The following is a 17,156-nucleotide window of genomic DNA, read 5'->3' on the forward strand; positions in this document are numbered from 1 at the left end:
ACAGGTAGATAGGGTAGTTAAGAAAGCTTAGTTAGCTTTCATAAGTAGAGGAAAAGAGTTTAAGAGACGCGATGTAATGATGCAGCTCTATAAAACTTTAGTTAGGCCACACTTGGAGTACTGCGTCCAGTTCTGGTCGCCTCACTATAGGGAGGATGTGGAAGCATTGGAAAGGGTATAGAGGAGATTTACCAGGATGCTGCCTGGTTTAGAGAGTATGGATTATGATCAGAGATTAAGGGAGCTAGGGCTTTACTCTTTGGAGAGAAGGAGGATGAGAGGAGACATGATAGAGGTGTACAAGATATTAAGGGGAATAGATAGAGTGGATAGCCAGCGCCTCTTCCCCAGGGCACCACTGCTCAGTACAAGAGTACATGGCTTTAAGGTAAGGGGAGGGAAGTTCAAGGGGGATATTAGAGGAAGGTTTTTCACTCAGAGAGTGGTTGGTGCATGGATTGCGCTGCCTGAGTCAGTGGTGGAGGCAGATACACTAGTGAAGTTTAAGAGACTACTAGACAGGTATACGTAGGAATTTAAGGTGGGGGGGGGGTTATATGGGAGGCAGGGTTTGAGGGTCGGCACAACATTGTGCCGAAGGGCCTGTAATGTGCTATACATTTCTATATTCTATGTTTACTTTTCCTTTTATATTGCATCTCTATTAAGTACATAGCTCCAGTAAGTGTAATCATTTAATCGCATATCGTGTACTGTCTGTTATTTTGGGGGGGGGGCGGGGGGGAAGACATCGTACAGCATCTACAAAAGCTAATTGCCCAGTTTGGCGGGGCCAAAGGCTGCTCCCCCTAGATGGAAGTGAGCTGAGTGAACCTGAGTCTTACCAAGGGGCTAAATAGGGATACAGGGAGAAGGCAGGAGATCAGGACTGAGAGAAAAATTGCATCAGCGGTGATGAAATGGCGGAGCAGCCTTGATGGGCCAAAGGGCCTAATTCTGCTCCCATATTTTATGGTTTATGGTTTTTACATTCCAGTGCCCGGTACTATTATTAGAGACAGGAAACTGTGATCCAATCTTTGTACAAGAGCAACATCTCCCTTTGCGAAGGCAGGCAAAACACAAGTTTAACTGGAAGGTAACAATATATGAGAGCTTGTCTATTTACATTTCATAGCACTATTAAGGCAGCATGTTGAAAGCCCTGTAGAATGGTTTATTCCTTGGTAGTGTTCCTGACCTGTATAGAGTCAATCTGATGTGTTTCTAGCAACCACCTACTGTTTGCATAGATGAAGATACACTTAGGTTGGGTTTTGCATGTAAGATGATACAAATGGAACTGATTTCCAGTGTGATTTTGCAGAAAGGACTAGAAACATTAACTGAACATTTCTGAACAAAAATTATATTTAAAAAATCACTAACATTTGTTCTATTGTCCAACTTGACTCTTCCTCAATTATCAGCGGTTCCTCAGGCTCCTCTGCCTGTGTTAAAGCAACGAGAAAGTTAGTAATGTGCTCTGAGGGCATGATTACATTGACTTTGACAATCGTATACCGTTTCATGCACTGATCTGACTTTCATAATCCCCGGACAAATTTGAGTATATTCATTAAAATATTTCATCACTGGGAGCAAAAATCTCTTCCAAGCAGCAATTTTTGTAACAGTTTGAGGTGGAATAAATGGTTAACAAGATAATTTATTTGTAAATATATAAATCAGTAATTGGTCTTTACAGCTGTTTATTTTATTTCTATGGAACCAGTCACTAGGGGAAGAGTTTTTAATTATAACAGTTACTTTTTATAATGTGAATAGGACATAAATGGAAGATATTAATTTTTCTAACATCTTCAATCTGAAATGTATGTAGTCTGGTAGAAGAGAGGAATAAAGGAATGATGTAATGTGACATTGCTATAGACTGTGGCACAAGGCTCCTTTTCACACATAGAAGTGACACAAGGAAAGATCTCAGGGCCCAGAAAACATGCTACCTGCTTGGCCTGAAGTCCAGCACATTGATTCAAGCTTTAAAGCAGGGGGTCCTAACCTTTTTCACGGCATGGACCCCTATCATTGACCAAGGGGTCTGTGGATCCCAGGCTGGGAAGCCTGACTGAAAGGCTTCTTCTAATAAATAATGCGGTTGGCCAACCACTTCAAAATTGATATATTCAATCAAATCAAAGTACATTAATTATCATGATATACAAATCATACACCTTGAGATTTGTCTGTCTACAGACAGCCACAAAGCAAGAAACCTGAAGAACTTCATTAAAAAAAAGAAAGACCATAACCACTGCTCAGAGAAAGAGAAAAAACACATACATGGTGCAAACAATAGATGTAAATGACAACATTCTGAACCAAGTTGAGTCCTTAGGTCTGCTCTCCGGAGCAGCCAGAGTGGTAGGCCCAAGCTTCGATATTGTTCATCATCTAGTGGGCAAAAATGCCGCAAAACTCACAGAGAGAGGAATAAACATTGTGAGGAAGTGATGGTGAGCCTGACCCTTGCCTCTGCATTCTGGCTTTCCAGTCTATCTTGAACAACTTTTAAATTGTCCATATACTGAGTAGTGCCTCGCTCTAGTACCCCGACCCTGGTACAGCGACACACCTGGACTTCACAGCCTAAACTGTTCTCGATCTCACCAAATCAACCTGGCACTTGGAGCAATTCAACCTTGCACCTGGGTTAAATGGACGGCCATCAAAACTCTTCTGCATTGACTCTGGTCTAAATTGTTCACTCCAACAGTGTTAGCAATATGAACTAAGTCTGTGACCACATCTCGAACCTGCTACGTTCCATCTTTGCGATGCTCCCGCAAGGCCAACCTTCAAATCAGATTTGCTATTTCATTGATTGCTATGATAGTTGACCACAATTTGCTTCTGAGAAGGTGTTATTAGTTATGTTAATAGTCATATCTCTTGTCTCTGATCAGCAAAGGTGCTATCAGTAATATTTTAGTCATATTTCTTGCCTCTGATATACCAGCAAGCTGTCACATACCTTCAGTAGCACCTTCTTAAACTGGAAAATTTGAGCAGATAGTCAACTTTGAGGCCAGAATGGGCAGTTAATCTTTAAACAATTACATTTAATGTTTGCAACCCCTTAAAGTGTGTCTATAATATTTACCTAAAACATCTCCTTAAATCAAAAGCTTTTTTTAAAATACTGAAAATAATGCATACCTGAGTAAGTTACAAACTCTGATACAAATATTGTAAGGTACAAAGCATTGCTTCAGACTTTAATATTAGTTTCAGCAGTTAATTTAAGTTGAACTACAACATAGTTGTGTGATATACTACATTCAATAAAGTTCTTGAAACCCAGGAGTATTTAGTTTTCTGGTCAAGACGGCACTGCTGAGGGTGAGCGACAACTTAGTGGTAGTTCCCAAATAAAATAAATACAACTAAAAACTTTGGTATTAACAGTTCTTCCATAAAAAATTATGGTAAACAATCACCGCAAACAATGAAGAAAAAAGCAAAGGCAAGGCTGAGTGAGGGTCGAAGAGTGCAAGTGCAAGATGCAGACGGGGTAAGATTGAGGCATATTCAAGATGAAGTGGGAGTAAGTGGAGCGGAGAAAAGGAGGAAAGGCAGATTTGGGCCCTATCCACCTAAACCAAGAGCAAAGCTTGTTTGAGCTAAGTGCTGGGCTGATTTGGAAAGATTGAATATGGGCTGGAACACGGTGGCAGGGTCCAGGGCCAGAGTGTATCGAATTAGCAGGGCCCAGGTCCTAGAGTGAGGAGTGACCTGATGTTTAGACAATTTAAACTCCAGGCCAGGTGAATTGAAAAGGCCATGTGTCAGAACCACAGGCGAGGGTTGAGCCAGTTCTGCTCGTTGCTCTGTGACGTTGGCTCTGTTCTTTGCCGCACAGAGACTGTGGGTCTGCTCTGGGCTTCACATTGGAAACTTAACTTTCATTCTCAATGCTATTTGCTTCTGTTGTTTGCACGACTTTTACCCCCTCTGCCTATTGGCTGTTCGTCGTTTTTTTGGTTTTTTTGTTTTGAGGCTATCTGTAAGGAGACAATTCTCAAAGTTGTATAGTGTATACATACTTTGATAATAACTTTATTTATGGAAAACACTGTAATTACATATAAAATTAAAGAAATATGGTAATGATTTCAATTAAAATGTTTTTCCTTTGGCTTCAATCTTCAAAGACCAGTTCTCAATCACCTTGACAATATTTAATTTTTCTCAGAAAATGGATTGCTAGTGCAGCATGCTTTCCCTTGACTGAATAAAAACCTACTCTGAAGAACAAAACTGCATTCAGTGAAGGAAATGGATATTACCAGATGCAGTTTTCAACAAGAGAACCTTTGCATTTGTGCACCCCCATGAAGCACTGAGCTTGATACTTGCCTTCATGTAAATCCTAAACTCAGAACTTAAGCCATCATCTTGGACAGCCAATTTCTCTTCCACTTCGAAATTACGCTGCAGAAAATCCTTTGTCTCCTGATCAGATTCCACTGGAAGGAAAAAGAGTACTTTAATAGAGCTGAAAACATAAAAAGAAAGCTGTACTACTAATCTACTACTGTTAACTGGATTAATTGCTAATCATTATTATTCATGCCCAAACTGCAACTAAAGCTGAATTGCTAATCTTTTACCTTGAGATTAGTCTCAAGCAACAGTAGACTCTCTACACTACTGCTCATTGAGAATTTGAACTATAACAAGAAATAATTTTGACATGAGATGTGGTTGCATTAGAGTACAAATCTGAGATACACTCAGTGGCAACTTTATTAGATACAGGAGTGTACCTAATAATGTGGCCACAGGAGGGGGACCTAGTGGGTTTCCTGCCTCTGTAGCCCATCCACTTCAAGGTTCAACATGTGTTCAGAGATGCTCTTCTGCACACTGCTGTTGTAATACATGGTTATTTGAGTTACTGTCATTTTTGTGTCAACTAGAACCAGTCTGGCCATTCTCCTATGACCTCTCTTATTAACCGTGTTTTTTCCCACAGAACTGCCACTTACTTGAGATTTTTTTTGTTTTTCGCACAGTTTTCTGTAAACTCTAGACACTGTCGTGCATGAAAATCTCAAAACATCAGATGTTTCTGAGGTACTCAAACATCTGACACCAGCAATCATTCCACGGTCAAAGTCACTTCGATCACAATTCTTCCCTGTTCTGATGCTTGATCTGAACAACAAATGAAGCTCTTGACCATGTCTGCATGTATCGAGTAGCTGCCACATGATTGGCTGATTAAATATTTGCATTAATGAAGTGTACAGGTGTATCTAATAAAGTGCCTGTGAAATGCACATCAGGAAAACTGAATGATTTCTCAAGACTAAACGGAGCTGGAGAAGATTGCAATAGCTTACTTAGATTTAAATTAGCTATGAAACCCCTTATTTCAAATCTACTGTCAATAAAAACGCTGGCCATATGTGATTAAAAAATAAGATTAGATTAGTTTACTAGTTTATACACCAGGGTGCAAACTCCCCTAGTGTGATCTGACCAATGCCTCAGCATCACATCCTTGCTTGCGTGGTAACATTGCATTTGCCTTCCTTACCATGGACTCAACCTGCAAGTTAGCCTTAATGAAATCTGCACAAAGACGCCAAAATCACTTTGCATCTATCATTTCTGAGTCTTTGCCCCAATTAGAAAACAGAAATAAGGAATAGCATTTACTTCCTCTACACTGTACTCCATCTGCCACCTCTTTGGCCATTCTGCTAATCTGCCTCCTGCTAGTCAACCAATCTTCTAATTATGCTAGTATCTTCCCTATAATACCATTGGCATTACAGAAAATGTCTTACCACGTTTAGCAGCCTCACGTGCAGCACCTTGTCAAAGGCCTCTGAAAATCCAAGTAAACAACATCCACTGACTCACCCTTGTCTATACTGACTATTATTTCATCAAGGAACTCCAAGAGATTAGTCAAGCAAGATGCCTCTAAAAGAAATCATGCAGACTTTGGCCTATTTTATTATGTGCCTCCAAATACCCTGAAACCTCATCCTTAATAATGTCTTCACCAGGGAGGACACAAGCAATCTCCCAGATGTATGGATGGGCCAGGGTCATAAGATATCAGAGGATTTGTACAGGGCCCTGGTGAGACCACACCTGGAATATTGTGTACAGTTTTGGTCTCCAGGTTTAAGGAAGGACATTCTGGCAGTTGAGGAAGTGCAGCGTAGATTCACTAGGTTGATTCCTGGGATGGCAGGGCTGTCTTACGCAGAGAGATTGGAGAGATTGGGCTTGTACACGCTGGAATTGAGGAGATTGAGAGGGGATCTGATTGAAACGTTTAAGATAATTAAAGGATTTGATAGGATTGAGGCAGGAAATATGTTCCAGATGTTGGGAGAGTCCAGTACCAGAGGGCATGGATTGAGAATAAGAGGTCAGTTATTTAAAACAGAGTTGAGGAAGAGCTTCTTCTCCCAGAGAGTTGTGCAGGTGTGGAATGCACTACCTTGGAAGACGGTGGAGGCCAATTCTCTGGATGCTTTCAAGAAGGAGCTAGATAGATATCTGATGGATAGGGGGATCAAGGGATATGGGGACAAGGCAGGGACTGGGTATTGATAGTGAATGATCAGCCATGATCTCAGAATGGCGGTGCAGACTCGAGGGGCCGAATGGTCTACTTCTGCACCTATTGTCTATTGTCTATTGACTCGCAACATCTTCCCAACCACTCAAGTCTGGCTATCTGGCCTATAATTTCCTGTCTTTTGCCTCCCTCCCTTCTTAAAGAGTAGATCGACATTTGCAACTTCCGGAATCATTCGAGAATCTTGAGGTTCTTGAAAGATCATAACCAAAGTCTCCACAATCTCTTCAGCCAGCTCTTTCAGAACCCTGGAGTGTAGACCATCTGGCCCAGGTGACATCTACTTTTAAATATTTCACCTTCCCAAGCATCTTCTGCCTAATAATTGCAACTACACTCAATTCTTCCCCATGTCACTCTTCTATTTCTGACATTCTGCTTCTGTCTTCTACAGCAAAGACAAACACAAAATACTTATTAAGCTCATCTGCTACTTCTTTGCCCTTCATTACTACCTCTCCAGCATCATTTTCCAGAGGTTCAATATTCATTCTTGCCTCTCTTATATTCTTTTTATAGGTTCCTCTCACTGGTGAATACTGATAGAAACTATTAAGTACTTCGTCTTTCTCCTCCAACTCCAAGCACATTACTTCTTTTATTCCTGATCACTCCTACCTTCATGTTCTTCACATACACGGACAAAGCTTTTGAGCTTTCCTTAATCCTACTTCTCATGTCCTCTTCCAAGTAACTTCTTAAGCTCCTGGCTACTTTATAACTCTCCAGAGCCTCGTTTGATATTTGATTCTTTCATCCTCTTAACTAATGTTCCAAATCTCTTGTCAACCATGGTTCCTTTCCCCGCCTGAATGGGACAAACCTATCCAGAATCCCATGCAAGTGCTCCTTAACCAACTTCCACTTTTCCATTATGCATTTCCTCCAGCTCATTTGGCCTTTCAACACCACACCTTTAGCCAAAAGAGCACAGCCATGCCTCAACTTTCTAAAGAGAATGAGGCAAGCAAGGCTCCCCCTCCACCTTTTTCACAACATTCTACTAGGGTAGCATCAAGATCGTCCTGACCAGCTGCATCACTGTCTGGAATGGAACTTAAAATGCAGCACATTGCAAGACCCCGTAAGGACAGCTGAAAACATCATGTTCTCTCAGGACCCGTATCAGAAGTGCTGCTTACTCTGTGCCTCTAGCATTGTCAAAGATTCCTCCCATCCTTCCCATACTCTTTGACCTTCTGCCATTAGGCAGAGATACCACAGCATAAGAACTGGCTGGGCAACAGCTTCATCCCCTAGGCTGCTAAACTGCCTAACACCCTGCTGCCACCAGCACACGTGTACACCCTGTTGGAATGCCCTGCGTCCGCACCTCCTCCCAACTCATGGACACACTCACATCCTGCACCAGTCACCTTTCATTGCTGTTCTTTCACATATTTATAGTGCTGTTTGTTTATTAAAACAGTGCCAGTAACATTATACTGTCTTACATAAACATGTAATCCTCAGCCCATGCCACTCAGGGATTTGTGCTAAAATTATTTTGTGACTGTATGTGTTGGATTGTACTAGATGCACTGTGTGTGACTATAGTTACTGTGTTTTGCACCTGATCCCAGAGGAAAAATGTTTTATTTCGCTCTATACACGTGCATGGCTGAATGGCAATAAACTTGAAGTTAAATTTTAGTATATCTGTTCCAGTTTACAAACCCACCAAGTTCCTACATAAGTTACCCTCCCCCAATTAAATGCTCTACCATGTTAGCTGCCCCTATCCATTGTCTAGGGCCATTGTAAAGGTCAGGGAGCAGTGGTCAATGTCTCTGAAATGTTCACCCATCAAGACACCTGTCACCTGACTAGGTTTATTGCTGAGCACCAGATCCAGTATGGCCTCTCCTCTAGTTGACCTGTCCATGTACTGTGCCAAGAATCTTTCCTATACACACCTCACAAAATCTGCTCTATCTAAACCTTTTGCTCTAAGGAAACGCTAATCAATATTGTGGAACTTGAAGACGCACACAACAACAACGGTGTAATTCTTGCACCTTTCCAAAATCTAGATCCTGGTCAGTTTCTTTGTTGCTTTCGGGGAGTCTATGGAGTACTCTCAATGTAGCGATTGCTCCTTTCCCCTTTCTGACTTCCACTCACAGTACTCCATGACATCTTTTCTTCATGCAGCAGTGATTAGCGATGCCACTTTCCCACCTTTTATCTCTCTCCCTGTCCCATTATAGTTCCACGTATTTATCCTTACTCTGACTTCATCATCTTGCTCCTGACATTTCTTGCATCAAAATAGACACAGTTTAACCCATCCAACTGACAGCAATTATGCCTTGTCTGCTGCATATCCTTCATCACAATCTCTCTATGTATCACATCTAACCTTACACCAAGTGTCCCACCCTCTAATATCATTCTGGCTCCAAATCTCCTTGCCAAAGTAGTTTAAACCCTCCACAAAAGCTCTGCCAATCCTGCTTGCAAGGATACTGGACCCCTTGAGTTCAGGTGTAATCTGTCCCTTTTGCAAAGGTCATACTTTCTCCAGAAGGAATCTTAATGGACAAATATCCTGCCCCAATTCTTCAGCCACACATTCAAGTGCCGTATCATCCCTATTCTTACCTTCACTGGTGAATGGCACAGGCAACAATTCAGAGATTACTAACCTTGAGTTCCAGCTCTTCAACTTCCTTCCCAACTCCCTATATTTTTCCTCAGTACTTCATCCTTTTTCATACCTGGGGCCTCAGCAGAGCCAACAAATTAAAATCCTTTTACACCTCTTTAATGAATTCCCATGTTTGCCTAATTTCCAACCTTTGCACTCTGGTGTTTCATTTGTGTGCATGAGCAAAACGTTCTGCTTACAATCATTTATAATTTGCCAATTACTGTCTCAGCACCTGTAGTTTGCACTGGCCTCTTTCAGATCTAAGTTTTTGAGTGATCTCACCCATTCTTTCTCAATGCCGATTGGTGGGCTGGGATTGAAGTTTGGGCTTTGATCTTCTTGTTGCTGCTTCTGTGTGTGGGTGATCTGTTAGTTTGTGTGTGTGGGGGGGGGGGGGTTGGTGTCTGCCAGCTTTTGTTTCATTTTCTTTTCATGTGGGGGGAATTGATGTCTTTCAACTATTTCTATAGTTTTCTGTATTCATGGCTATCTGGAGAAGAAACAAGTTTCAGAGTTGTATTCTGCATACATACTTTGATAATAAAATGAACCTTTGATAGTGAGTAAGACATAGGAGCAGAATTAGGCCATTCAGCCTATCGAGTCCAATCCACAATTCCATCATGACTGTTTTATTATCCCTATAAATCCCATTCTCCTATCTTCTCCCTGCAGTTTTTGATGCTTTCACTAATCAACTTATACCATATGAATTGGCCTCCACAGCTATCTGTGGCAATGAATTCCACAGATTCACCACCCTCTGGCTAACGAATTTCCTCCTTATCTCTGTTCTAAAGGGACATTCTTTGATTCAGAGGCTGTGACCTCTTGTCCTAGACTTCCCCACTACAGAGGATGTTCCTCTCCACATTCACTCAATCTACGCCTTTGAATACTTGATAGGTTTTAATGAGATCCCTTCTCACTTTCTCTAAACTCTAGTAGGTACAGACCCAGAATCATCACCATTCCTCATATGTTTACTATTTTATTGCTGGGTTCATTCTTGTGAACCTCCTCTGGATGTGCCAGCACATCCTTTCATAGATAAGGGATCCAAAACAGCTCACCATATTCCAGAGAGAAAACTGGATGTGATCTCTAGGACAACACATTGATAATTGCTATCAATTATCAACAAGTTAAGCATTTGGATTAGATCGATTGTTTACTGCAAAGTTAGGTTCCAGTTTGCCTCTAATCCAGTTGGGAAAGTATGCCTTTCAAGACTTACTTAGCTTTGTTAATACTAGTGTTACTAAGCCATCCTCAGCGATGTACAGTGAAGCCTATGCCATTCCTTCCATTCAGAGTACATCTCACATTTCTTCCTAATACCAGTCAACAAGGTCTACTGATTCTTCAGATGAATGCATGTGGTAATCAAATATAAAATCCATCCATCTAGGTGTTTGAAACTTCCTGGGGAGCAAAGTTAAAAGTAAAAATTCCCAGCACTGTGCTACCCTCACCAGAAGGCACAGCCCTGTCACACTGAGACATCAATGCTGTTGCTCAGAATTAGTTGGTGCTGAGCCAAGCAGCCTAAGCTTATATTATGGTAAATGACAAATCAAAAGAACTACAAATACTTCTGAAATAAGGACAAACTGCTGGAAACATTCAAGGTCGTAGAGCATCTGTGGAAAGAGTTCACACTGCAAAAGAACTCGGAAAGTGAGAAAACAAGTCACGCATAAGTGAGTTGCTATGGTAAAGGGATCAAAGTGAGTCCAGGGTTTTTGTAGGGATTGGTTGTGGAGGCAATCTGGTTGACAGGTTGGGGTGAGGAAGAGGGAGAATTCAAATAGGGAAGAATGAATAAAGGTGAAAATAGGAGGATACAAAAAACCCTAACTAATGCCATCAATGGACGGCATAAAACCGAATTGTAAATTGTCCTGTGATGAGGCTAGGGTTAAAGCAGCAGGTTGGTTGCTGGGCAGTGTGCCTCATTGGCCCAGAAGGGCCTATTCTGCACTGTATCTCTGAATAGAGTTGATAGCCTATGCTCTATTCTCCAGGGTGACAACAGCTAATGAAGAGGACATAATTTTAAGGAGATTGGAAGGATGTATATGGGGAATGTTAGAGGAAACTTTCTGTTTTGACAGAGTGGTGGGTGCATGGAGCACACTTCTGGGGTGGCAGTCAAGGCAGATACATCAGGGAAAAATTACAGACTTTGATAGGCAGATGGTTGAAAGCAAAATGGAGGGCCTATGGAGGGATGAGTTTGATTGATCTTCGAGTCAGCTAGAAGATTGATATAACATTGTGGTCAAGGCCCTGTACTATACTGATAACGTTTCTCATATTGTACATGAACTTTGTGGAATAAATGACTCAGAAACAGATTTTTTGAACTCAGACTGGCTAAATCAGCAAGAATGTCATAAACAGCTCACCTTTCATTGATCCAACATTCAAATATTCCTCCTGTTTATTCAAGTGATCTTCCTCTGAGATATGTGCCATTTGAAGGGTCAGACTTGCTGCATCTTCATCTAAAGGCTGAAGGTGGGAATTGCACATTAAATCAAATGAACAAATGCACACAGACCATTTTGAAGCAGAAGTGACAATGTAAAGGCCATTTGGAAAAGTAAGACACACACAATGCTGCAGGAACAGCAGGTCAGGCAGCTATATAAATGAATAAACAGTCAAGGTTTTGGGCTGAGACCCCTCATCAAGACTGAAAAAGAGGGAGAAGCCAGAATAAGAAGGTGGGAGGGGTGGAGAAAGAGGAGAACAATCTAGAAGGTGATAGGTAAAGTCAGGTGGGTGGGGGAGGGGAATGAAGGAAGAAGCTGGGAAGTGATGTGGAAAAGGAAAAGAGCTGGAGAAGGAGTCGTCTGATAGGAGGGGAAAGTGGATCATGGGAGAAAGGGAAGGAGGAAGGGCACCGGGAAGAGATAAACAGGTGAGGAGAAAAGGTAAGAGGCCAGAATGAAGACATAAAGATGAAGGAAGGAGAAGGGGAAAAATTCCCAGAAATCAATGTTCATGCTATCAGGTTGGAGGCTACCCAGACAGAATATGAAGCGTTGCTCCTGCAACCTGAGGGTAACTTGTTGTGGCAGAATGTTGTGGAATGAGCTTCCTGTACTGTGTGGAATGAGCTTCCTGTAGAAGTAGTAGAGGCCAGTTCAGTTGTGTCATTTAAGGTAAAATTGGATAGGTATATGGACAGGAAAGGAGTGGAGGGTTACGGGCTGAGTGAGGTTAGGTGGGACTAGGTGAGATTAAGAGTTCGGCACGGACTAGGAGGGCCGAGATGGCCTGTTTCCCTGCTGTGATTGTTATATGGTTATAAGAGGAGGCCATGGACTGACATGTTGGAATGGGAACATGGACAGGGTTTGAAATGCTTGCCAGCAGGGAATTCCCATTTTGCGGATGGAGTTGAGGTATTCAACAAGCGATCCCCCAATCTACGTCGAGTCTCATCCGATGGTAAACAAGGAAAAGACTTAAAGGTAGTGTGCCCTCAGTAAAGTTACTAACTCACAACTCCAGCTGATTAGCAATGCTACTTCCCCACCTCTTTTATATCCCTCCCCGGCCTTTTTGAAAAATATAAACCGTGAAACATTCAGTAGCCATGCCTGCCCTTGTGACAGCTAAGTCACTGTAACGGCCATATGTTATAATTTCATGCACTGCCCCGTGCTCCAAGTTCCTGATACTTCTCAAACTAAATAGACAATTTTCAACCCATCCATCTGACTGCAATTATGTGCTTCCTGCTCCTTTCCTTCTTCACTGTCTCTCTATATGTCACATCTAATTAACACCAACTACCCCATCCTCTGATCTATCACTCTGGTTCCTATTCCTCCACCAAACTAATTTGAACTCTCCCCAACAGATCTCGCAAATCTGCCCATAAGGATATCAGTCTCCGTTGAGTTCAGATGTAATCCATTCCTTTCGTATAGGTCATATCTTCCCCAGAGGAAAGCTTAAGCTGAAACCCTGATCCCTGAATTCATCTCCCAAATCATCCTATTCCTACCATCACTGGTGTGTGGCAGAGATTACCTCCCCTGAGGTCCTGCTTTTCCGTTTCCTACCAAGCTCCCTCCATTCTCATGTCATTACTTTAAAACGCTGAGATAATTGAGACTGACTTTTATTTTTTTGGATTTTTGCTGACTGCAGAATTGCTTGGTTGCTATGGTGAGCAGCGATTGTTTATACAAGTGGCGGCTTGTTTTGAATAAGCAAGGTCGGATGATCCTCTTATTAGTCAAGATGGATTCGGTCAATGAAAGACACCAGTGAGTCAGTCACTGGTTAAAACTTTCAGTAGCCTCAAAGGGGTGAGTTGTGATTGATCTTGAGTATTGATAAATAAATTTGCAACTAGAACAAGTTTGCAGGAAGAGAAGAGCGGAGAGGAAAGTTTGAAACAGAAGAAACCTAGTGACAAAGAGAGCACTGTTTGGACTCTCTCTCTAAGTAGCCCGTAAGGGTGAGTTTGTCTCCATTCGGCTATGGAAGTGTGGTTGTCGCTTAGTTAATTCACAGGAGTGGGTTCACTGGTGAGGGGAAAACCTTTGTGAGTACCACGTGTGTGTACCCTTGTCTGGGTGTGGTAGTTCACTGAAGAAAGGCACCCCTGGAGCAATTCACTGTTACAGTTATTTTGTATGTCGTGGAACTGGATAAGTGGCTATCACTTTGTGTGATTGGAGTAACCTTGTGGAATCTACCGGTGTGTCAACCCTTGCCTGGGTGGTGGTTCCCTTGAAGATGGTCCCCTTTTTTTTTGAGATAAGCTACTTTTGGTGATAAAATGGATTTTGTTTGAGTACCCTGTGGCCACCATTTTGGGATGACCTGTAGCTGAGTTCGGGTGTGGTACCACTTGTGTTGAAAGGATATTCGTTGAAGATCACTGTCGGTGATACTTCGTGTGTGGAGTGGAACTACTTTGGAGATATAACCTACTGCTATTGTTATTTGTATTGCTGTCAAGGAATCTGTGGAATATCAACGTAATTGCCTTCTCACAACATATGCCTTTCGATTGCAAATCTCCCCCTCTCTCTCTCTCTCCTTAATCTACTCAACTCAAAATCACAAACTGAACTGACTTCTTTCCTATACCATTGTAAGACTGTATCATTTACCACCTAAGCTTAACGAAGTTTGGGGTTTTATATTTACACACTTATAAATTCTGCTAACCTGTTTAATTTATCTGGTTTTATATTACTATATTATGAAGATACTAATAAATAGTGTTTTTTTTTCAAGCAAAACCAGACTCCAGGTGTGTTCCATTTCTGCTGGTTCTTTTAACCCGTTACAGGGTACCGAACAGATGGCCCTTGACCCTGGTACATGGAGACAAAGTATCATATGTGAGTCTATTTCACGTCTATGCTATCTCCCATCTGTTCCTCGAATGAGTGAACCCCCGTCACCACCACTCTCTTCTCTGATTCAATTCTGAACCACAAAGTCAGACTCAGTGTTAGAAATTTGGTCACTGTGCCTTTCTCCTGGTCGGTCATCGTCCACACAACAATATCCTCACTACTGAGGGGGGCAGCCACAGCAACAATATCCTCACTATTGAGGGGGCAGCCATAGCAACAATATCCTCACTATTAAGGGGGGCAGCCACAGCAACAATATCCTCACTATTAAGGGGGGCAGCCACAGCAACAATACCCTCACGATTCAGAGGGGCAGCCACAGCAACAATATCCTCACTATTAAGGGGGGCAGCCTCAGCAACAATATCCTCTCTATTGAGGGGGCAGCCACAGCAACAATATCCTCACTATTGAGGGGGCAGCCATAGCAACAATATCCTCACTATTAAGGGGGGCAGCCACAGCAACAATACCCTCACGATTCAGAGGGGCAGCCACAGCAACAATATCCTCACTATTAAGGGGGGCAGCCTCAGCAACAATATCCTCACTATTGAGGGGGGCAGCCACAGCAACAATATTCTCACTATTGAGCGGGGCAGGCACAGCAACAATATCCTCACTATTGAGCGGGGCAGCCATAGTAAATATACCGTCACTATTGAGGGGGCAGTCATAGCAACAATATCCTCAGTATTAAGGGGGCAGCCAGAGTAACAATATCCTCACTATTTAGGTGGGGCAGCCACAGGGACAATATCCTCACTATTGAGGGAGGCAGCCACAGCAACAATATCCAATGAAGGTGAATGAGCAAGTGCAACGGGCAGTGAAGAGGGCAAATGGAATGTTGGTGAACTAGGACTCCTAGGTCTCTTTGCATTTCTCCCTTACCTAACTCTACACCGTTCAGACAATACTCTGCCCTCTTGTTCCTGTTTCCAAAGTGGATAACTTCACAATTATTCACATTGAATGACATCTGCCAAGTATCTGCCCACTCACCCAGCCTATCCAAGTCTCCCTGTATTCTCCTAACGTCCTCTTCGCATGTCACACTGCCACCCAGTTTAGTATCGTCAGTAAACTTGCTGATATAGTTTTCAATGCCCTCATCTAAATCGTTGACATATATCGTAAAGAGCTGCGGTCCTAATAGAGCCCTGTGGTACCCCACTAGTCACCTCCAGCCAGTCCAAGAAACACCCATTCACTGCTACCCTTTGCTTTCTATCTGCCAACCAGTTTTCTATCCATGTTGAAACCCTGCCCCCAATGCCATGAGCTCTGATTTTACTCACCAATCTCCTATGTGGCACCTTATCGAATGCCTTCTGAAAATCTAGGTACACAACATCCACTGGCTTACCCTCGTCTAACATCCTTGTTACACCCTCAAAAAACTCCAACAGATTAGTCAAGCATGATTTGCCCTTGGTAAATCCATGCTGGCTCAGCCTAATCCTATTTCTCCAATCTAAAGAGAAGTTATGAAAGTATTCAAGAAAAGGTCTCCACACCTTATGAAACTTTATGTTGGAACTGAGAAGTGAATAGTGAACCTTTTCAAGGTCTAAGCAGGACATAATATCACTAAGCCATTGAGCATAAGTGGGTGGGGCAACATCTCTCCACCTAAGAAGAACTAACCGTCTAGCCAAAAGAGAGGCAAAGGATAATGTTCGACGTTTAGTCGGACTCAAATGCATGTCTACTTCATCCAAGGTGCCAAAAAAAGCAATCAGAGGGTTAGGTTCTAAGTGGCAATTAAAAATATGGGATAAAGTTAAAAAAACTTCTCTCCAGAATTTCTCTAGACTAGGACAAGCCCAGCACATATGAATAAGAGAAGCCTTGCCCCCTTTACACTTGTCACAAACGGGACTAATGTCAGGATAAAACTGCGATAATTTAGTTTTAGACATATCAGCCCTATGTACAACCTTAAACTACAAAAGACAGTGGTGAGCACATAAAGAGGTTGAGTTAACTGACTTAAGAATTTAAACCCAAACTACATCAGATAAAGAAATATTTAAATTATGTTCCCAGGTAGACATTAAACCTTTACCCAATGGATTAATAAAAAGAAACAGGTCCACAATGTTTTTCTCGGGCATCTCATATTGATATTAAAGGGTTAATGAAATGTCTAATTTGAAGATATCTAAAGAAATGAGTATTAGGTAGGTTAAACTTTACAGACAGTTGTTGAAAAGTTGCAAAACAATTATCTATGAAAAGATCTTCAAAGTGCCTAATGCCCTTTCTATACCAACCATGAAATGTTGAGGCTTGCATAGAAGGTAGGAAAAGATGATTGTGTAAAATAGGGCTAGAGAGAGAGAAACCATGAAGGCCATTATATTTTCTGAACTGAGCCCATATTCTCAGAGTATGTCTAATAAGACGATTAACAATTAGTCTAGGCAAGTGACAAGGAAGTGCGGATCCAAGAAGTTCAAAAATGAGAGATCCT

At 42.0% G+C, this 17,156-nt stretch overlaps 1 protein-coding gene across 7 annotated transcripts in view; it reads right to left on the bottom strand.

The window, feature by feature from the left end:
* lrch1 (leucine-rich repeats and calponin homology (CH) domain containing 1) overlaps nucleotides 1-17,156 on the bottom strand; it is a 484,761-nt gene that overhangs the window by 159,884 nt on the left and 307,721 nt on the right. For all 7 annotated transcript variants that reach the window (XR_009511715.1, XR_009511716.1, XR_009511714.1 and 4 more), the window contains 3 exons: nucleotides 11,693-11,798; nucleotides 4,377-4,490; nucleotides 1,390-1,447 (listed from right to left, as the gene is read on the bottom strand). Coding sequence is in view for 2 of the 7 variants with exons in the window: in XM_059967693.1 (XP_059823676.1) it covers nucleotides 1,390-1,447; nucleotides 4,377-4,490; nucleotides 11,693-11,798 (278 nt within the window). In the remaining 5 variants the exon portion in view is untranslated. The remainder of the gene's footprint in view (nucleotides 1-1,389; nucleotides 1,448-4,376; nucleotides 4,491-11,692; nucleotides 11,799-17,156) is intronic.

This window comes from Hypanus sabinus, chromosome 4, assembly GCF_030144855.1.
Source record: "Hypanus sabinus isolate sHypSab1 chromosome 4, sHypSab1.hap1, whole genome shotgun sequence".
Classification (NCBI taxonomy): domain Eukaryota; kingdom Metazoa; phylum Chordata; class Chondrichthyes; order Myliobatiformes; family Dasyatidae; genus Hypanus; species Hypanus sabinus.